General features: G+C 36.7%; 1 protein-coding gene across 1 annotated transcript; it reads left to right on the top strand.

Moving 5' to 3' along the window:
• The first annotated feature begins 623 nt into the window (after positions 1–623).
• On the top strand, positions 624–20,659 carry POLR2M (RNA polymerase II subunit M). Its single transcript, XM_007479683.3, has 5 exons — positions 624–682; positions 1,286–1,387; positions 6,777–7,418; positions 17,554–17,761; positions 19,500–20,659. Exons 2-5 carry the CDS (start codon positions 1,287–1,289, stop codon positions 19,638–19,640), a joined length of 1,092 nt encoding a protein of 363 aa, XP_007479745.2. The 5' UTR covers positions 624–682; position 1,286; the 3' UTR covers positions 19,641–20,659.
• The last annotated feature ends 1,687 nt before the right edge of the window (positions 20,660–22,346 follow it).

Here is a 22,346-nt window from a genome sequence, read left to right as displayed (position 1 = left end):
CACGGGGATAATAAAAACATTTACACCACAGGATTGTTGTGAGAAACAAATGAGATATTTGTAAAGTTCTTTAGCACAGTTCTTGTTATGTAGCAGGTTCTATATAAATGCTTATTTCCTATCCCAGTCCCATATAAAATCCCACTTGGTATTCAATGCCCTTCCTAACATGGCCCTTTCCTGTCTTTTTATGGTTGTGAGGACAGCAATAAAGCTTAAAATGTCCTACATAAACGTGACCTGTTGGGATAGGGACAAGACTTGTGATTTCATTGGTGTATGAAACTATTGGGTGAGAAACCTCCTTTTTACCAATGTTGAAATGTATATTCTGATAGTTGTCTAGATCAAGACTTATCCAAGGTATATGCTAGAAATGGGAGTTGAACCCAAGATTTCAGAGCTAGTTTATTTACCATTAAATCACAGTTTTTGGTGAGCTATTAATTCTCTGAACATTCCCCAATTTCTTCTGCCTTAAAATTACCCTTGTGCTAAAACACATTTTTATCACGGATAAACGTATTCATTCTCTTGGGACTGGGAGAGCCAGTGTTGGTAATCCCCCCTGTCACAATGGGAGGGAGATGATGAGCACAGAGTATATTCAATGTAAAATATCTAGTCAGCATTTGACGCCACATGTCTACAGCAGGGTAGCAGCAAAGGCTGCCTCCAGCAGGTAATCCTTTTTAAACCCTTTGAAATGCAAAAGAAATTGAAGCGAGGTTTCTTGAGGCAGAAGACTCTATTTGGATCTGGGGACTGGGTCGAATTCTTGCTCTAACTGAGACCTTAGGCTAATCATGGTCACTACCTCCTTCCCTGGGCTCATTTCTTTTTCTTCTGTAAAAAAGAGGAGGTCGGACAAAATGATTTCGAGAGTCTTTTCCAGGTCTAAATGCAACCTGGCCATCCTGAATCCAGCCCATAAACATCGTAATTCCCCTCTTCCCCACCAGGCAATCTGTAACTCACAAACCACAATCCCAAAATAGTGCTATAATCTGCAAATCCCCAGCTCGCAGGTTGGCTGGACTGCGCCTGCGCGCTCTCCCCTTTCATGCCCTTTTCACTTGGCCAGCCAGCAGTCTTCTGGGCTTCTGTTCTGGCTCTCCTTATAAATAAAGTTCTTTAAGTGTTGAATACTATGACTACTTCCGGTAAGATGGCGTCCCCCAGTAAGTGGGGCCAGTTTCCACTGTTAGACTGGTAGCTTCGGCAAGCTCGGAGTGCTGAGCGGAGGGCCACAGGCTCTCCGCTTGGCTGACATTCTTTCCGGCAGGATGTCGTCGGCTCCACCTGGGAGCGCCGAGGACCTTCGGAAGCGGAGCCTCGGGGAGCTTCGGGAGATGCTGGGGCGCCAGGAGAAGCTGCTGCGGAACGAGTGAGTAAGGGTCTCGAGGAGGGAGGGGCCTCTCCTGGGAGGCCAGAGGGCGGCGCCACCTGGTCCTTCGACTGATCCGAAATCAGAGGGCTCGGGATGAAGCACTGGGGCAGAGTTCAGATGCAGCGTCAACTTTCTAGCTGGGTGGCCCAGGGCAAAGTCTCTTTACTGCTGGTTGCCTCAGTTTCCTTAACTGTAAGATGCAGATAATAGCTCATGGTTGTTGTAATGATCAAATGACGTAAATTGTAAAACACTTAGCACGGTAAAGCCACGTAGCCTGGAATATAGTATAATGCTTTAGAAATGCTTACTCCTTTCCCTTGGTTGGAGCACTAAGTTATTCCAGCCTCAGGTACTTGCTAGGTGACCCTGGGCAAGTTACTTAACCTGTCTGTTTCGGTTTCCTTAACTGCAAAATGGAGATCATAATGGCACCTGCTTCCCAGGATTTTTGTGAAGATCAAATGAGATATTTGTAAAGCAAGTAGCCCAGTGCCTGACACTATCTAAATGTTAGCTGCTATTATTATTTATTAAGAACATTTTGATGTGCCTGGAAACATGTTAAGTTATGGGAAATTGTAGGAACATAGCTTTACAGTTTGAAAGACCCTTTATATTTGAAAGGTTCCATTGAATTCAGTTCTTATTTTACAGAAAGGACAAACTGAACCAGAAACTGGCAGATTTAATTTTTTTTTAAAATAAACTCTTACCTTCCATCTTGGAATCAATACTGGGTATTGATGTGGTAAGGGCTGGGCAATGGGTGTTAAGTGACTTGCCCAGGTCACGCAGCTGGGAAGTGTCTGAGGCTAGATTTGAACCTAAGACCTCCCGTCTCCAGGTCTGGCTCTCAATCCACTGAACTGCCCCCTTGAGCTACTCAGCTCTTCTCATTACCAAGACAGAAGTGAAAGTCCTTCTCAAAGAGCTTTCATTCTACATGCACACATAGAAGCATATGCAAAAAATGAAGGTTTTCCCCTCACCCTTTTCTGGGTGGAAGGAGCATTAGCAAAGGGAGTAAGAAAAGAATTCATGTGAGTTTGTGTTGAGCTGAACTTTAAAGGAAGCTAAGGATTCCTAGAGGTGGTGAGGAATGATTCTATATATTAAAGATTATGGAGTTCAACTTGTGTAAAGGCATAAAAATAGTAGACAAAAAAATGTTATGTTTGAGGTGCTGCAAGAACACGTTTGGCTGGATCAAGAGTTACATGAAGCAGGAGGCAGCTGGGTAGCTCAGTGGATTGAGAGCTAGGCCCAGAAACAGGAGATCCTAGACACTTCCCAGCTGTGTGACCCTGGGCAAGTCACTTAATCCCCTTTGCCTAGCCCTTACCACTCTTCTGCCTTGGAGCCAATACACAGTATTGACTCCAAGATGGAAGGTAAGGGTTTAAAAAAAAAAAAGAGTTACATGAAGCAGAAGAAAAATATTTATAAAGGCTGAGAAAAAAGGTTAGAGCCAGGTTGTGAAGAGCTTAAAATGCACAAGATGTTTGTATTCAATCCTAGAAGTTAATAGAGAAACTGTGGAGTTTATTGAGCAAAAAAGTGACATGGTACTGACAATGTATGCTTTAGGAATATAGAGAAAAAAGTAGAAAGGAGGAACATAGAGCTAGACTATTCAGAAATGACTTCATAGAGGAGATGAAATGTGAGCATGGCCTTTAGAATGAATGAACCTGTAGAATTTAGATAATCATAATGGAAGGGAAAAGGATATTTCTTTTACCTTTAATTTTTTTACCATAATAACTAGAGACTTAGACCAAGAGCCTTCCATATTAGGAAAACCTGGATTTGAATCCCTCTGACACTTACCAGCTCTGTGACCCTTGGAAAGTCACTTAATCCCTGAGCCTCTGTTTCCTTATCTTTAAAGTAGAGGTAATAATATCACTTATTTCACAGTGTTGCTATGAGGATGAAACGAGAAAATGTGTGTTAAAGTACTTATAAACAGATCCTTATGGAAGTATGAAATATGTCATTCATTTCCCCCCTTTATTTTCGAAAAATGGACAATTTTCTGGGCCCAGAATTAAATGGAAGAGTGAGCTAGATTGCCTTTTAAAATTTGAGTAGTTATTTAAATAACCCTAGTCTTCTTTCTGAAGCAAAGGAAATTTTTTAAAATTAGTGTCCTTGTTGTGTGGCTTGTAAGGCAATCAGCAAGCATTTATAAAGTTCCTACTATGTGTTAGTAAATGTTTTTTTTTTCCCCCATTTTTAGATGGAGTATTGCAAACAGCTATGGACAGTCCATCTAACCCTATATCCTAGTCTTGGACAATAAGTATTCTTTATCATCTTGGTTTTCCTTTGGGGATAGATAGGTTGTACTCATGCTCATCTAGTGTTCCAGGACTTGATGCAATAAGCACAATGCCATCTATAAATTGTAGATAGCTGTAGCACTTCATCATCTCTAGGGAGGGCTTATTAGATTTGGATTTATTGCTTTCTAATTTCTAATCTGATTTCTAATAACAATAGTGAATTCCTTTGATTAAGGCATCCTGTTTTATGCCTTGCTTAATGTGAATAATCAGGGGTTCTTTGAACAAAGGGGTCTTTTACAAGGAATATAAATGAATTTGACATTCATGGGAAAATATGTTAATGGAGGATAGTCAACAACAATACACATTAAGTAAGATCTTGTATTCTCTACATATGCCTTTAACTCAATTATGTTATTTTTCAGATGCGCAAATGTGTTCTACTATAGAATATAATTTGTGAAATCCTATCTTTTCCTTTCTCATATTTTCATCAAGGATGCATGTATGTGGGTGAGAGTTTCTTTCCCTGTGTCTATTTATTGCTTTAGCTTTTACAAAAGAACATTTATTGAGAATTTACAAAATTTTTCCTCCCAGTCTCTGGAAGCATATTTTCTCTATCAACTTGGCCTCTGGGGAGAGTGGGCTCAAAACCTAATGCAGTCTACAAAATATTTGCTTCACCACATTTACTAACAGATTTGCCTGTTAGATAGCTGATAGCTTGCCTTGCTTTTAGTTAATCAGCATAGGTCTGACTTGGTGAACTGGGTTTGACTGGCCACAAAGTCTTAACACTTGATTCTGGCTCCAAGACCCATAGTGGCTCATCATTCTGACTTTTCAAAGATCTTTAAGCCCTGACTGTTTTTGGTAACTCTGTTATTTAAAAGTAAGAAAGAATAAATACAAAGAGGGTACAAGGGTCTCTTTCACCCTCCAGTGTCATATGAGAAAGAGAAAAAGGCTCATATTGGCTGTCTAGTTTCTTTTGAATGCTGGAAGGTCTACACTCTCCCTCCTGTAAAAAAAATTTTTTTCCCATATTCATCAAAACAGGTGGTGTTCTTGAACATTTTGTACATTGTTTTTATTTCCAATCCAGAACAGTTCTGTAGACTGAATAAACATTGACCTTTCATTTACTTCCACAGTGCCATACAGGAAAGAATCTAAAAACAGTCACTGTGGTACTAATACAATTCTATATGTATGAGAATCACAATGTATGAGTAGCTTACAAATTACAAAAGCTTACAAATAGATTGATAATAACTGATGTTTTCTTGGTTACTTTTCTTTCTTTTTCTTTGTGGTAATTGATTGCCTTGTACTTCCCGTATTTGGTTTCTTTTCCTTTCTTTTATATCCTGATAATCAGTCTTTCACTCAAAATTGTTTGACCTCAAGAAGCCCAGACCTGTTTTGTTCTAGTCTAGCAGTTCTTTCTTTTTCTTGGGGTTCTTTCTGTTTCTTCCTACCTACTCTTTAGCCATCTCCTTCCTGCTGACAGTTAATTTTATAGGTGGTCTAGCAGTTTGGTTTCTAGCAGCTCTCTCAACTTTTCTTATCAACCATCCCTGCAAAAGGAATATACCCAATACTGAAGGTCATCCTTTTAATTTGAGTTCTGCCATGATTTTCTCTATACTTAGTCTGGTTCTTAGATATCAGACACAGTTGATAGGCTTATATTATATTCATATCCTTTCCAATATGGTAGAACCTTTCACTTTATTTTCATTGATTTGAAAAAATAGCAGGGCCACAATGAAGTATGGGACTCCCCCCCTCCCCCAATATCCTTAAGGATGGGCATTCCTTAAGAGTAACTCGTTTACTGCCTTCTCTTTCTACTAGTTTTTTTGGATAATCTCATTTGCTTTCTTAGATTCAACTTTGATCTCAGTACAGACAATATCCATATCTATTTCTCTCTCTTTTATGGGATGCAACACTGTATTGCCATCTGTCTGCTGGATTTTCCATCTTGGTGGAATTATTTAGTCTGTAGAGAAGAAGAATTTTGGAGAACATAATTATCAAGTATTTGAAATAATATCATGGGGAAATTAGACTTTTTCCATTTGACACCACAGGACAACAGGATAGAGGTTGCAAAGAGAAAAATATAACTATAGTTCTGGGAAGTGGATGGAGGTGGAGGTGGATGTTTGAGAGTTATCTAAAAGGGCCAAGGATAGAACCTTAGTGAACATTCATTTTTAAGGGTGGAGGGATGATGTGACATCCAGAAAGATTGAAGGAGTAGAAGTCTGATAGCAAAGACTTGAGTTAGGATGTTATTGTAGTAGACCAGGTATATTATGGTCCTTTGGGGTCTGATCTGGCTAGGGAGTTAGCTCTGTAGGGATTTGGTGATATTAGTGGGAATGGGATGAAAGGAAGAAAAAAAAAGGAAGACTAAAAAAAAGAATTGCTAGAACCCAATTACTATGTCTGGAATTGAGGGAGGAATAGTAGGAGATAGCTAAAAGGTGTGAGAATAGTGTAAAGTAAAGATGGAAAGTTTTTGTGTTTAAAAACAAAGAATTTGCTTTAGATGTGCTGAATCTGAGCTGATGGGATATTTCAATGGAAATATCCAAAGAGCAACTAAAAATGGGCTTTTTAAAGGAGCGAGATTGGTGATACAGTTTTAGATGATATTGATTCTAAGTTAAGGGGAAGGAGTGAGAAGCAAAATTACAGAATAGGTGATATTTCTAAATAAGTTTAGAGGAACATTCATTGAAAGAATATAAAAGTAGTTTGTCCTCCCTAAACAGGACCTAGTATTCTGAGCTATATGTAATTATGGGCTCTTAATCTAATTAATATGATAGTGATAGATTTAAGATACTTTAAGTATTTGACTGAGAACTCTGTCCATTATCTTGTACCTTCCTTCCCTTCCCAATATTTTTATTGGAAACCTCAGCAATTCTTACCCTACTTAATTTTTCCTAGTTCTTGGGCAGCTAGAAGTTGCTTACTAATCCCTGTGCTTTGATATAATGTTACTTTTTCGTCTCGTGATTTAAAAAAAAATTAACTTTTAACAATATATTTTTCTTTCTGTTTCCTAGAAAATTCGTTCGCAGTTTGCCAGATGGAGGAAAAAAGATCTCTGACTTTGTTGAGAGAGTGAAATCAATCATTGCAGAACATGAAGACCTCAAGAGAACTAACAGATTGGACTTTGATTTAAAGCAAACTGTAGCACATGAAGTATTTAATTTAGGTGTGGGTAAGCCATGGACTCCTGAACAGAGAAGGGAAACTTCATCAGTTGTTGACTCTTCCCTTGTATTTATAAGTGAGCCATCTCAGACTGCCTCAAGAAACCAGGAAATTGAATCTACCATGGAAACATCTGTTCCCATAAGCCATGATGAAGCTGGAAAGTCAGAAGGTGACATAAAGTGCAACAAAAAGTGGATGAGTTATAACAATACTGTTGCAACAATGCCATCAGAATCAAATGAACAGTCCCACCAGTTTGGCTTTCTAAATCATGCAGGAGATGTTTCAGGGAATACTGATGACATGTTTATTGATAGTTTACAAAGGATCACAATTAATGATGATGACAACCAGTCAGAAGATTCAAACATGGATCACTTAGGTAGTTTTCCCAGTAACATACCCAAAAGACCTCATTACATGGAAGTGCTGGAAATGAGAGCAAAGAATCCAGTCCCTCCCCACAATAAATTTAGAACTAACATGTAAGTATGATGGGCAAACAGATCTCTCAGTGAATGCTCATTCTGAAGTTCAAAGTCTTGGCAAATGTGCTAATGTTCAGCTTGATTTTAGAAGAAAATCTTTATGACAAAAAGGGAAAATCCCTTTAGGTTAATACCCTGTTTGGCACTAATGCCTTGCCTACAAGGGACTTGCATTGACATCTTAAAATAAAGTATAAATGAGCACTATTTGAACTCCTAGTTACTTAAGGGTGTTCACTGCTAGTCTTAATTATTTTATAATCACCAGCAATATTCACTTATAATGGATAATATACCTTCAGCCAGCTTTTTAAATCACTTAGTTTTTAGCTTGTTTCATAACTTGACTCCCCCTTTCCTTTGGTACTTTAGTACTTTTGAGGAAAATAAAGTTCTAAAGGTCCTTTAATATTGTTTAAAGTAATTAGAACTGGAAGAGACCTTAATCCGTCCTCTACTATAGGCCTTCTTGAGTACAGTATCTAAGAAAATCACTAGTCAAGCCCAGTGGTTTGACTTGAGAGCAATCTGGGTTAGCTTGACACATTTTTTAATTATACTCTAGAATTGGATCCTCATAATTTGTTAGATTTTTTCTTAGCTTCAGTTTTTTAAAAACCCTTACCTTCTGTCTTAGAATCAATACTAGGTATTGGTTCCAAGGCAGAAAAGTGCTAAGGGCTAGGCAATGGGGGTTAAGTGACTTGCCCAGGGTCACCCAAATAGGAAGTATCTGAGGTAAAATTTGAACCCAGGACTTCCTGTCTCTGGGCCTGGCTCTCAGGCCACTGGGCCATTCAGCTGCCCCCTTAGCTTCAATTTTATATTTCATTAATGAGTAAAAAGATATAGGCCTGGTACCAAAGCCAGTTCATCCAACTAGTATTTACTTAATATCTACTATAGTCAAACCACCGTCAGTCACTGGAGGTGGCTGACTATTTACTATTAGATTATAAGCCCCTATATTTCTCTTAGCCTGTGAAAGAGAAAGATAGACAGACAGACAGAGAAGTATAGGAGCTTATAATCTAGTAGTAAAAATAGAGCAGGCCATGAATAGTGCTGGTATTAAGCAACAAAATAAATGTATGGATAGTAGATGCTCTAGAAGTTTGGGCCAGGAAGATGGCAGTCATCATTGAAGTGACCATGCAGAGGTTTCTGGCAGGGCTCAAAGTTGCCCAGGAACATGATGCAGAGAGATGATTTGAATAGACTGAGGGAGGAGAGAATAGAATAAACAAAGACTTGGAGCCAGAACTGAGCATTTTAAAGGGACCTGTTTAGGGTTCAGTGAGATTTGTTGACTTGAGCAAGGAGTTTATGTTAGGGAGTAGTTTGAGGTTATGGAATGTGTTGAAAAAAGTACAGGTAATGTAAAATATGTTTCCTTAAGTTACTCTACTAAGGTAGCAGTTAGGTGACTCAGTCAATAAAGAGACAGACCTGGAGACAGGAGGCCCGGGGTTCAAATTTGGCCTCAGACACTTCCCAGCTGCATGATCTTGGGCAAATCACTAAAACCCACTTGCCTAGCCCCTACTTCTCTTCTGTCTTGGAACTGACACTTAGTATCAATTCCAAGACAAGGTATAGGCTTAAAAAAAGTTACCCTTCTAAGATTTGGTTTTTTTTTTCCTCCAATTTACTGCCACATCTTTAAAAAGGAATAATCTGCACTTGATGTACCTTATTCCTCATTATCTATACACTCCAGTTTCTTGTAATCCAGCCTACCTTTAATCTCACTGTACTAAAACAATTCTGTGATCACAAATTACTGATATGTGGATCAGAAGATCTTTTCTTATTTTTCTATCCTCTCAGTCCATACTCTGCATTATTTGACACTGTTGACTTTCCCTCCTTTTTGCATTCATGTTCCTTATATATCTGATAGTTCCTTCCCTTTTCTTGGCTTCTTTCTCTTTCTGTTCTTAACAATAGATGGTTTCCTTAAAGACTTGCTCTTCAGCTCCTGTTCTTTCTTAGAATATTTATCTTTTATAACCTCAACCCTTATTTGGATGACACCCAAATCTCTATCTTACCTCTCCCCTCCATCACTAGACCAGTATTCCCACCTACTATTAGACATTTCTATTAGTATTTTTCACTAGTACCTCAAATTTAGCACATCTCATACTAAATTCATTTCACTCTCAAATCTTACTCCTGATTGTCTTGCTTTTTGCTAATGGTGCCTAGAAGCATCCTGTTACAGTCATCTCTGAAACTTTGCTGTTCCCTCATAGCCATATTGTCAGATTTCATTCCCACAGTAGCTCTTTAATAATATGGCCTTTCCTTTCCATTCCCATGGCTACTACCATAATTCAAGTGCCTTGATTTCCCTTGTCTGGGCTACTACATTTGACTTATACCTCAACTCTACTTCTACCTTCATACCACTACCAGTCATTTACTGTACTATAGATTATATTACTTACCCAAAAATATTTTAATATTTGTACATTCTTTTTAAAAATGCATTTCCAGTCTTTACTCACATTACTTTCTGTTTTTTAATTAAACATTTTTTGCACTTTGATATAATTTTTAATTTTATACAATTTTAAAATTGTATTAATTGTAACCACTTTTTTTAAAATATATTTTATTTGATCATTTCCAAGCATTATTCGTTAAAGACATAAATCATTTTCTTTTCCTCCCCCCCACCCCCCATAGCTGACGCGTAAGTCCACTGGGCATTAGATGTTTTCTTGATTTGAACCCATTGCTTTGTTGATAGTATTTGCATTAGAGTGTTCATTTAGAGTCTATCCTCTGTCATGTCCCCTCAACCTCTGTATTCAGGAACTGTAACCACTTTTTAAAAAACACTTACCTTCTGTCTTGTAGCCAATACAGTGTATTGGCTCTGAGGCAGAAGAGTGGTAAGGGCTAGGCAATGGGGGTTAAGTGACTTGCCCAGGGTCACACAGCTGGGAAGTGTCTGAGGCCATATTTGAACCTAGGACTTCTCATCTCTAGGTCTGACTCTCAATCCACTGAGCTACCCAGCTGCCCCTGTAACAATTTTAAATTGTTTTCTGACCTTTTATGATCCCTGTTCTCTCCCTTCCTCTTACCTCTCCTGCTTCCTCAAGGTGGCAGGCAATGTGATATAGGTTGTTACAGGTATTATCATATAATAGGTATTTCCATGTTCATCATGTAAAACAAATTACTTGTTTGAAGGTACTCTCTGCTTCTGTTAAACTCTTCTATTTCCTGTTCTTTAAACTTATTTTGTCCTTCATGATTTATGCCTTTATTCTCAGCATCCCTTAGTCTAGAATGCATTCCTTCTTTCCCTCCCTCTTCTTCCTATTCTTTACCCTTTTCAGCTCCTCCACAAAGTGTTCTCTATACCCTCAATTATTCCTCTAGCCTAGGAGGATTATTTCATAGCACACTGTTATAATTCTCTTCTATACTTATATTTTCATTTGTATTAATGATTTATGCTTCTATCTTGATTCCTTTATTAGAGTGGAAACTCCTTATACACAAATTTTTGCTTACTTGTATGTGTATCTGTCCCCTAGTAGGCAACATTATAGTGCCTGCATGTGTAAAGCACCTAATAAATGTTAGTAGAACTGATGTTTTTGTGCAATTGAATTTATATTTTGAGATGTGCAATTAAAAAAACAACAAACTCTTACCCCCCTCTGTCTTAGTATCAGTTCTAAGACAGAAGAGTAGCAAGGACTAGGGGTCTGAGTCCAAATTTGAACCTAGGTCTTGACTCTAAACATAATGCTTCCTGGGTGCTTATATATATATATTTTTTTTTTTCTTCAAAAAGGACTTTGCAAGTCTGAGGTATTTTCCAGAGCTGTTTTGTTTTTGTTTTGTTTTGTTTTTTTGCAAATAGACAATCATTTCCCCATACTTTTTGATTTAATAACTTGAATTTTGAATGCCTTCAGTGTACAAAAATGCTGTACCAGGTGATGTTGGCAGGGGACACACAAGTGAAGGGGGGGCGGTGCTTCCCTTTAGTAATGTAGTTTGGTTGGCTAGGAAAGACTTCTATCTGAAAAAATAGCATTACAGTCATTTTGATATCTTATAATAGAAATATAGGAAGTTAGTGCAATGCAATGGAAAAAAGCTCTGAATCTAGACTTATGAGACTTGAGTTCAAATTCCATGGTTGTTACCTTTTGTGTTAAGATACTTGGTTCCTCTATTCCTCAGTTTCTTCAGCAGATTTTCTCCAAATAATTAAAAAGTTGAAAGGGTTGGACTAGTTCAGAGCTTCTTAAGCTGGTACATAGACCACCAAAGGATCCATACATATAGATCTGAGAAGGTTCATGAACTTACATGGGGGATAATACATGTTTCATTAACCTCAGCTGAAATCTAGCATTTCCATTAATTATAATTTCAAAAAGAAATATTTAGAGACAAGAGCCATAACCATTATCAGATGACAGAAGGGGTTCCTGACATAAAGTCTGAGAGTCCCTGGACTAGAATGTTTCTGTAATTCCTTTCAGCTCTAAACTCTGATCCTAGATTTCAGCAGCATCTCGGAGGGGAAAAAAAGACTACTTCCTAACCCCTACCATCCCATCGAGCTAATGAGTCCTTAGAAAAACAAACCTGTGTTTTTTAAAAAATTGCTGCATTTGTCAGATCAGAGTAGAAACAACTGACAGTCCTCTACAAGCAGAAAAATGCAAAATTAGATGTTTTCAAAAGCCATGAGAGGCAAACATATTAAGACATCATATCCATTTGTTAAAAGAACATTGCTTTAATTGAAAAAATTAGTAAATTTTAAGCATTGAAAATATTTGTTATAAAAAAGGAGATGGAGTTCACAGGCTCATTTATTTATTTATTTTTATTTATTTTATTTTATATTTATGTTTGACCCAGGAAGGACCTTTTATGTAGAAAGTCAAAGCATTAATTCCTAGCAAAGGTGTTTTAAAGAGAGTCCATTTTCTGCCTATAGGCAGAGAAAACTTAAGAATAGGTTTCATTGAATACAGCAAATCATAGGACATTTTGGTTTAGATGTGCCTAAGACAGGTCAAAAAGGCCTGGATCTGTAAAATTAGTAGTAGCTCAAATTTATGTAGTCCTTTCAAGTTTTAGCACTTTATATACATTATCTGTAGGCCCGAATGTCAATGGTTGTTAATGTGACATCTAAAGCAGAGAATTTATACTTAAGTTACATTAATATAGTTTGTGGAAAACCTTGTAGTATCTAGGAGTTGGGTGGTCCTCAGGTCTGACCATATCTGGAATATCAAGTTCAGTTCTGACAAGCTGGAGCAGGCCAGAGAAGGATGACCAGAAAAGCAATGGAATTTGAAAACCATGCCATACCAGGATTGATGAATAAACTTTGGTATATCTTAATGTGGTGAAGAGGAGTGGGGAGCAGGGAACACAGGGGAGAGTATTCTATCCTCTAATATTTAAAGGATTGTAATTTGGAAAAGGGTTTAGATTTATTATGGCTTCAGAGAACACAACTAGGAACAATAGAGAACCGGATTTCAATTAAACTGAAAAAAAAAAAAACAATCAGGTCTATTAAAAACAGATTTTCAGTTCAATCATTAAACACTTGTTGTATGCTAGATACTCTCTTTGGTGAACAAAACTACCGGACCTACCCTTAAGGATAAGCTCATAATCTTAGGAGAACCAAAACAGAATCTCACTTTTTGTGGGAGGATGAGTTCTTTTAGAGTAGAATTCTGTTTCAAGTAAATGTTGGACTGGAGGACTTCTGAAGTCCCTTAAGAGTTCCAAGATTTTATGATGTACCCTTAGACATCTATTTCTATAATGTAGTTGGCAGGGGGAGGGAGAGGTAGAGCAGGAGGAATGTGGGAAAGGTGAAAGAAGACAGGAGAGAAACACAGTAAAAGAGGAATCTAGAATTGTTACTTCATATGAAAAATGATATTGTTTCAGAGAGTTCAACCATTTTAGTCGCATCCAACTTTTTGTGACCCTATTTGTGGTTTTCTTGCAAAGATACTGGTATGTTTTGTTATTTTCTTCTATAGTTCATTTTATAGATGAACAATAGAGTCACACCGCTAGTAAGTATCTGAGGCCAGATTTCAATTCAGGAAGATCAGTTTTCCTTACTCTAGGCTTATTACACTCTTATTTACACTTATTACACTCTTATTTACTGAGCCACCTATCTCATATAATCTCATATAGAGATTACCACCTAGGGCAGATGCTGAGGAATGGGCCATTTTTTGCCAGTATCTCTTCCTATAACTTGGTTAGCATGTTAGTGGAACTGGGCATAGTTGATAGTATTTCAAAGGTACTAAGGACTAATAGTACCCCTCATAGTCTTAGTATCCTTGGCAAGTGACAATGTTCCTGAAAGCTCCCATTCCTTCCATTTTAGTGATCATAAGCTTCCAGGGACATCAAAATATAGGACAAATGGAGAGAAGAGGAAGGAGAGCATTTAAAGGGTGACTTAAAGATTGAGTTCAAAGGTTCAAGTTAAAGATTCAGAGGTGAATGTAAGAAATACTACTTTAGTCATAGCCTGTTAATTCATTTAGATTGTAGGTATCAAATAGTTATCTCCAAATATTACTTCCTTTTGAGATACTAATTTTTTTCCTAAGCTAAGAATTAGATTTTGCTTTCAAACTTTATATTGAAAACTTAAAAAAAAAATTCTTGAAGATATGTATGTGGAAGGGTGGTTTAGATTTTAAAAATATACAGAGTGCCCAAAAGTCTTAGCATGGGTGTTAAGCAATAATCTAAACTTTGGAACTTTAGAAGCTTTTTTAAAGCTTTGGAATTTTAGAAATGTTGGTCATTATATTAGCTGAGTCTGTATGTTATGAATCCCCTAAGATTGTCAAACAGTGACTTGGTATAACTGGTAATCTAAAGATTTGGAGAATCTTTTAGAAATAAATAATTAACGCAGCTTTTCAGCTACTTTATCCATGCTCCACAGTGAGTAGAATAGCTATTTCATCTCCAGAAAGGGGAAATTGCTCTCTAGGCTGTGCTGATCTTAATGTAGTTGCCAGGATGAGACAATAAAATTGAGGGCTAGATTTATTTTTCCCATCCTCTTTGTAGATAACTCTTCACAAGGTAGGATACTGGTCCATCCCAACATGTCTTCCCCAACAACATTGTCAATATAGTATTCTTACCAGTAGAATCATTCCTTAGGGATAGGTTATTACTTTTGGGAAATTCTTTTGAGAGTTAAGTGATATGTATATGGAATACTAATAATAGTTCACATTTATAATACTTTAATGTTTATGAATTATGTTGATATTTATTGATTTTATCATATGAAGTAGGTATAATTTAATTCCATAAACATTGTTTATCTTTTATTTAGGCTTTAGAGGATCAACTTAGGCTTGAAAAATTATTAAACACATAATACTTAATAAAAATGTAATGTTATATGCTGGGGATATTAATATTTTAAAAAACCACCATAATTCCTGCCTTGAACCTTATAGCCTAGAAGGGAGATAAGACATGTACACAAATAAGTGTAATACAAATTAGAATATAATAAGCACAAAGGAAAAATCCAATGTATTATGGTGATGATGGCTTACATTTATTAACTCTTGTTCTTCACAGCACCCTGTGAAAAAGAGTTTATATTTTATCCCCATTTTACAGATAAGAAACAGACTGAGAGACTTGCCCATGCTTACACAGCTAATAAGTTTAGATGGGAGAAAATATGAAGACAAAGAACTTAGCCTCTATATATTCTAATGGAAGGTAATAGGCAGACCATTATTTGCAAACATAAAGTGTCTGTTGTTTATAGGGCACTCTCCCAAGCAGGTCTCAAGGAGATAGACAGAAGCATAAGATACAGTTGTTTTTCAGTTGTGACCAACTTCATAATCCTGTTTGCGGTTTTCTTGGCAAAGATATTGGAAGAGTTTGCCATTTTTTTCTCTAGCTCATTTCACAGATGAGGAAACTGAAGCAAACAGGGTTAAGTGACTTGCCCCTGGTCACACAACTAATCTTCCTGACTCTAGGCCCAGTAAGCCTGTCTACTGTGCCACCTAGCTGCCCACTTATGATACATTACTTGTTTTAAAGGGATTAAAGGTTACATGAGGAGGTAAGACTTTTATATAAAATAAACATACAATGCAGTGGATGGTAAGCGATAAATGAATGTTATAATAGGTTATAAGTTCTATGGGAATTCAGAAGGAGCTATCCTGAAAGGCTATTGGTGACTGAAGAAGCCTTCATAGAGGTGGAACTTGTTCTGGGCCTAGAAGGATTAGATAAGTAGAAAGCTTAGAAAGCAGCTCATTCAAGGCCAAAAGAAAATAATGAGTAAAGCATGGAGTTGAGAATTATGTGGGGCATATTCTAGAAACACTGAATATTGAGTAGACCATTTTGATTAGGATGGAAGATACTATAGGAAATAGAGATAAGGATACAGATGTAGTCAGAGATCAAAGAGTAGAAGGCCTTGAATTCTAACCCAATGTAGGAAACTAAAATAACAAAAAATAATAAATACATCTAAATTAAAAAAAAATCTAAAACCAAATTCACCATCTTTCCTCCCAACTACTTTTTTCTTTGAACATTACTGTAGGTGAAGGGGTTAGTCTAGATGAATTCTGAGGGTTCTTCTAGCTTTAGATTTATGCTCTTATATTCCTGTTAATCATAATAGGATCATTTCAGTGCCTGTAAAAATGCTTTTCCTATTCATATAAATAAGATAGCTGAGAAGAGAAGAGCTGCTTTTGGGGAAAATCTGATGAACTTGGTTGTATACACATTTAGGTGAAGTGACAAGATTTTAGTTGGAGATATTCAGCAGAAAGTTGAAGATGTGGGATTGAAATTTGAAGAGACATTAAGAATAAAAATGTAGATTTGGGAGTCATAGGCAAAATGATGTTATGTAGAAAATGAATTGAAAAAACATAAAAGCCATGATAGTATAGATATTCATCATTGATGAAGGGAGAGTACATGCTAGTAGAGAAGAGGACCGAAGGTTGAGACTGAGGTATGCTTACATTGAGGGGATGGGAGAAAGAAGCAGGAAAAGAAAAGAAATTGCCCTAGTAATGATGAACCTTTTAGAGGAGCAGGTGATGTGAAAAATGTCTTCAGGTGCCAGTGAAGAGAGGGAGGAGAGCGGCCCCATCCTATGTCCCCCTGGCTTTCTAGTAACAAACTGTGATGGCAGCACACATGCCCCGAGAGAGGGTGCTGAATGCCTCCTCTGGCATATATGCCATAGGTTCACCACTATGTCTGCATAGCATGTGCTATATTTCAAATGACACGTAGTCAACAACTTGATTAGGGTTAGCCTATTCTCAATCTCTCCTGACTTTCGGTAAATAGTAGAAGGTAGGTATGCTTTCTCCATTTGCCTTGTCTTTTTGAGTAGAAGGAACTGAAGCAGCTGTCTATTTGACCTAGATCAAAGATACTTAAATCTCAGGGCTTTAAACTTCAAAGAAAATTCTTAGTATAAATGCCACTTAATTCACCTGAAAAATTATTCTCTTTGTTTCTCTGACAAGCTCATGCATGATCTGGTTGTCTTGTTTAAACCACTCTTTTTCTCCAAACTTCATCAGCCTCACATTTTTCAGTGAAAGGAATAATTAATGAAGGAAAAAAATTAGTTGTAAATTCCAGTTCACTTTAACCAGTTACATTGTTATTGTAAGTGGAGATGAGGGTTTGAAAGATGAATGAAATGGCTTTGAAATTTCTGATAAGAATCTGGAGAAAGAGGGACAGTGAGAGGGGCACAATAGATCCTGGGTTCAAATCTGAATCCAGACAATTCCTAACTGAGTGACTCTGGGCAAGTCATTTAATCCCAATTGCCTAGCCTTTATCATTCTTCTGTCTTGGAACCAGTACTTAGTATTGATTCTAAGAAAGAGACAGTAATATGTAAATCATTCTCTATAGCCATTTTTAGAAAATTTTCTATTTCCAAGAGGAAAAATGTCCTAACAAATTCACTAGCTTAAAATAAGCTTCCTCTAAAATATATCCTAAATAGGACTTAACTTGTTCAGTCCCAATACTGTAATTTTTTTCCCTTTAGGCTACCTTCAGAACCCCAGCCCTCACCTAGTCACTCGCCACAGAGAAGAGAGTCTCCAATTTCAGTGGAAGAAAGGAGGCGTAGGGATAAGAAGCACCTGGATGACATCACAGCAGCTCGGCTGCCGCCGCTTCACCACATGCCTACACAGTTATTATCTATGGAAGAATCCTTAGCAATTCAAAAGCAACAAAAACAGAATTATGAGGTATTAAGAATATTCTTTTGTCCACTAATTTAAATGCCTAATATGAACATGTTTAAAATGATAGTCCTGAAAACTGTACAAAGACTGCTTTTGGATGCAATCAGACATTTTTGGTTAGTCTTTATTATATAAATGTATAAATGCTTTAGACATAGTATTTCATATATAAGCTTGAAAAATAGGAAAGAAGGACAGTACTGACAAAAATCAGCAAAGGGCAAAGAATGATGGATATTAGAAAAATCATAGATTAGTTACGCTTCCAGGCAAACAAGCCCTATCAAAGCTTCTAGTATAGTATGTCCTGGTAGCAGCACAGTTCCAATTGGGCACTATAGGTCAACTAATATACAGGTATGTTGCCATTAACACCAGCTATTCCTTTAGCAGTTGTAATTTTACTTGACTGTATGCAATGACATTTTCAGGGCTCATGCCTTTTTAAAAAAGTGCTATTTTTTAAAATTCATATACACTTTAAATACTTTCTCTGTAAAGGCCTGCGGAATCTAAGAAAACCTAAGAACCATGCTTCCCTAGATTATCTAGTTTGCGTTGGACATCTGTAAGAGCTAACTTCAGTTTATTGTTTTTCATCTACCATGTTAAAAGTTCTGCTTTTGAAATTAAAAAAAAACAAAATGTTGAATGAACTACTTCAAATGGGAATTCATTACAGCATCTTTAGCTACTCATTACAGTATTAATAGCTACTAATTTGGTTCTCCCTTACTATGTGGGGAGCTGGGTATTGGGTAGTGGGAGAGATCTAAGTCGCAGGATAGTGTGAGTGTGGAAACAAAAGAATGTGGCCACCAGGCACTATGTCACAGCTGGTGACATAATCCTGGGGTAGAGATCAGATTTCCCAAGAAGTAAGATATATAAAGATGGCCTGACTTTCTCTAGAGAGAGACTCTGAACAGACACCCTTACTCAGCCATGTTAGTGTTAGTCTATTAGTTATCATTGTGGCGTTTGACACTCTTGAGTTTTTCATATTGGAACTTGTCCTTGTACGAGAATCAATACAGCACTTAGAGTGATATTGGTGTTTTAATAACAAAAGTTGCTGACCAGTATACTTCTTTAAAAGTCCATCAATATTCATTAACCTCAAAGTCCTGAACCCAGTTATCCCATTCTTGCCGAGATTTGTTTTATTTCCATATATCGTTGATTGCTAGGGAAGCACGATTGCAGCTCTTCTGGAAGTTGAGCTGTTCTATATGAGATCATTTATATTCATCAGGCTTATAGTTGGAAAGGCAGCTATAATTGCTCAGTTGAGGTAAGAGGGCATACATTTATTAGTGGATCTAGGCAGCACAGTTTTAGGATAATATGGGCTATATTATGAGATAGTGAGCCCAGGCACTAGAATTGTTTAGACAGCAGGGGTTAGATGCCATCTGTCAGGGATGTTGTTTCCTCTTCTAGTAGAAAACAAATTCTATGAGGGCAAGAACTGTCTTCATGGTTGTCTTTGTTTCTGCAATGACATAGAAATTGTTTAATAAATGTGTTGAATTGAAGAGAATTTCTGTGTTAGTGCACTCTAGGATCCTTTTGAACTCTGAGATACTATGATTTATGAAATTAGTTAAAATGCTAACATTTATAGATGTTTTTGTGAAAAGTTATGTAGATGCTTGTAGAATTTTTTAAGGGATAAAATTTTGTGTGAGGAAAAAAATATAAAAGTGTCATGTTGATCTGTTTTTTTTTTCTTTTAAAGGAAATCCAAGCCAAGCTTGCTGCACAAAAACTGGCTGAAAGACTAAATATTAAAATGCAGACCTATAATCCTGAAGGTGATGTATCAATGAAATACAGAGAAGTGAGAGATGAAGATGATTATCATTCTTCTGAGGATTAATTCTGAAGCAGGATGATTGAGGATCCACCTAAATTCCTACCTTCTGAAGTTTAATTACATTATATTAGACTACTAGGCTCTGGAAGATGTTTTATTTTTGAGTTATTTTAGACCAGCTGTCAAAAGTAGAAATTTACAGTGTGCAGAAGAGTGCTTAGTCTGACTGAGAAGATTTTATGGTGTACTTGCCATTCAGAAAATTGAAAAGAGATTTTTATTAAGGATCTGATAAATCTGTTTTCTATGTTTACATTAAATAAACTTTTGCAGTATTTTGTATTTAGTTTGATATTACTCTAACATAATTTTAGAGACATTTTTAGCTTTTTGTTGCTTCATTTTTTCTAACATAGAGCTGGAAGAGACCCAAGAAATCATCAAGTTTAGCCCCCACATTTTAAAGATAGAACAAAAATAAAGCACAGAGGGATTGAATGACTTGCCCAGGGTAACAAGCTGTTATGTGTTAGTGGCAGAATTTGAACTCAAGTCTTCTTGACATCAAGTTCAAAACTCTAAACACTATTCCAATTAACAGTAATTAAGTATTATAGAAGAATTATAATGGTCAAACTCTGTCCTCACCTCAATGAAATAGCATTTATTGAGTTATCTTTACTATTTTGCTGGACATTATCCTAAGAAAATTACATGGATATAGTTTCTTGCCTTTGGGGATTGAGACAGCTTCAGTCAGAGAGTAAGAAAAATTGGATTCATTATTTGATTAGTCTGGAAAGACATCATGGAGAGAGGTAGACCTTCAATAGATGCTAGATAGAGCAGAGAGTTCCAGGGAGCCCATAAAAGAGAGGGGCATTTAGCAAGATTTATCTAGGGTGGTTCTGAAGATGAGGGAGGAAAAAAAGTAAGCAAAGACAACTAATTGTGAAGATATTAACTGTATTTGAACTAAATTTTTACCTCCTTAAGAAATGATCCTTGTTACTTTATATGAAATAAAAGTTTCAATATTGGGGAAAATTAATAATTAATAAAAAGAATTGTGCACCATTGAATTTTGCTGACTTGCCAGCAAACCAATTAAAAAAATAACAGAAGTCATGCTTTATCTTGGATCTATTTTATAGGATACAAGTTTTCAGATAATCTAAAATAACAGATACTTGTATTTAAGATAGCTGTTTACCCATAGCTTATATGAAATATTGTTATCACATTTTGATACATTTTAAATGCTGTTGAGAATAAAATATTACAGCAACTACAAAACACTAATGTTGGTACTTTGATATGAGAACTGCCTAATTTAGTTAGTTTCTACTATTAAGACCTCGCTAATGTTGGGAAGACACTGAGACAGATACTTGTCTAGGTCATTTTAAAGTTTGTTTCAGAATGAAGGTTGTTTATGAGGGCAAAAATGTCTCAAAGTCTAGACCTATTTGAGTTGTTTCTGTTCCCAATGATCATATGAGTCAGCTGTAAGGCGATTGTTTTTTAATATCTTTTTTTTAGATTTCAGATTTTGATTTAAAACATTAGAGCAGTTTTATGTGTCTCAGAATTATGTGACAGACTACTAAAATTCTTTAAATAAAAGCCTTACCTTTCATCTTAGAATCAATTCTGTGTATTGATTACAAAGAAGAAGAATGGTAAGGACTAGGCAGTGGGGAAATAGGTGACTTGCTTAGGGTCAAACAAGCTAGCAAGGATCTGAGGTCAAATTTGAACTGAGGACCATCTGTTTCTAGGCCTGGCTACTATTTACTGAGCTACTTATCCTCCCTCCCTCTGACAGACTATTAAACAGATTTTCTAAGACTACATTGCTATTGCTCATTTAAATAAAAAGAACCCAGCTAAATGAAAATTTCATTTCTATGCCCCTAACGTTGGACATTAGGTAAGCTGATGCTCTGTGTCTTGTTTGCAATAATGGTTTGATCAGAAAATTTAGACATTTCTTTTTCTTAACATGGGGTGTGTATAATCTGAAGTAGAATCATATGGAGCTGACATGATCTAATGGAAAGAGTCCTGCTCTGTTTTGTCTGGAGAGAATCTGAATATTTGGGGGCCATCTTCTCTGGAAAAGGGTTGTACCTCCTTGAACAGTATCTCACTCCAGCAGAGAGGCAGTCAGCAACCATAGTGAAAGGGGGATCATAAAATCAGAGGCAGGATGACAGCCTTAGGAATGGAAACTAAGCAGAAAGAACAGAGGATAGGACTGGTCCTTCTGACTTAAAACCCAGAGTGACTCCCATCACTGTGTTCCCTCAATCTGACATTGCTTCCTTCACTAACTGATATTTCTATGAATTAAATACAGCAAAAAATAGGGGGATGGGGGAAGAGCCACAATGGTAATAATGGAAATAGACTAGAAGAAGGTGCTCAAAACTAGTAATTGGGAAGCTTTACCATCATGAGGGACACAGAATAAAAGAATAAAGGGCAAAACCCATGGACCAGAAAGAAGCTCTGACTTCAGATTCAGGAGACTTGAATTTCACTAGTAACTTTGCCACACAATATCTATGTGGTTTTAGTCTCAATAAACTTCTATGGACCTCAGTTTTCTCATCTGTAAAAAGAGGTCACTTCTAACTCTAAGCCTGTGATTTTGTAATTGTTGAGTTAGTAGAGGAAGAGGAAGATTAGCAAACCCATGTAAATGCTAAGATTCATTTTACTACAAGAAATGAAGCTGCAGGCTGGAAAAGTAAATCTGAAAAC

The sequence above is a fragment of the Monodelphis domestica genome, chromosome 1 (genome assembly GCF_027887165.1).
Source record: "Monodelphis domestica isolate mMonDom1 chromosome 1, mMonDom1.pri, whole genome shotgun sequence".
Lineage (NCBI taxonomy): Eukaryota > Metazoa > Chordata > Mammalia > Didelphimorphia > Didelphidae > Monodelphis > Monodelphis domestica.
Note: the sequence above shows the minus strand (reverse complement) of the source record. Positions and strands in the feature narration are given on the sequence as shown.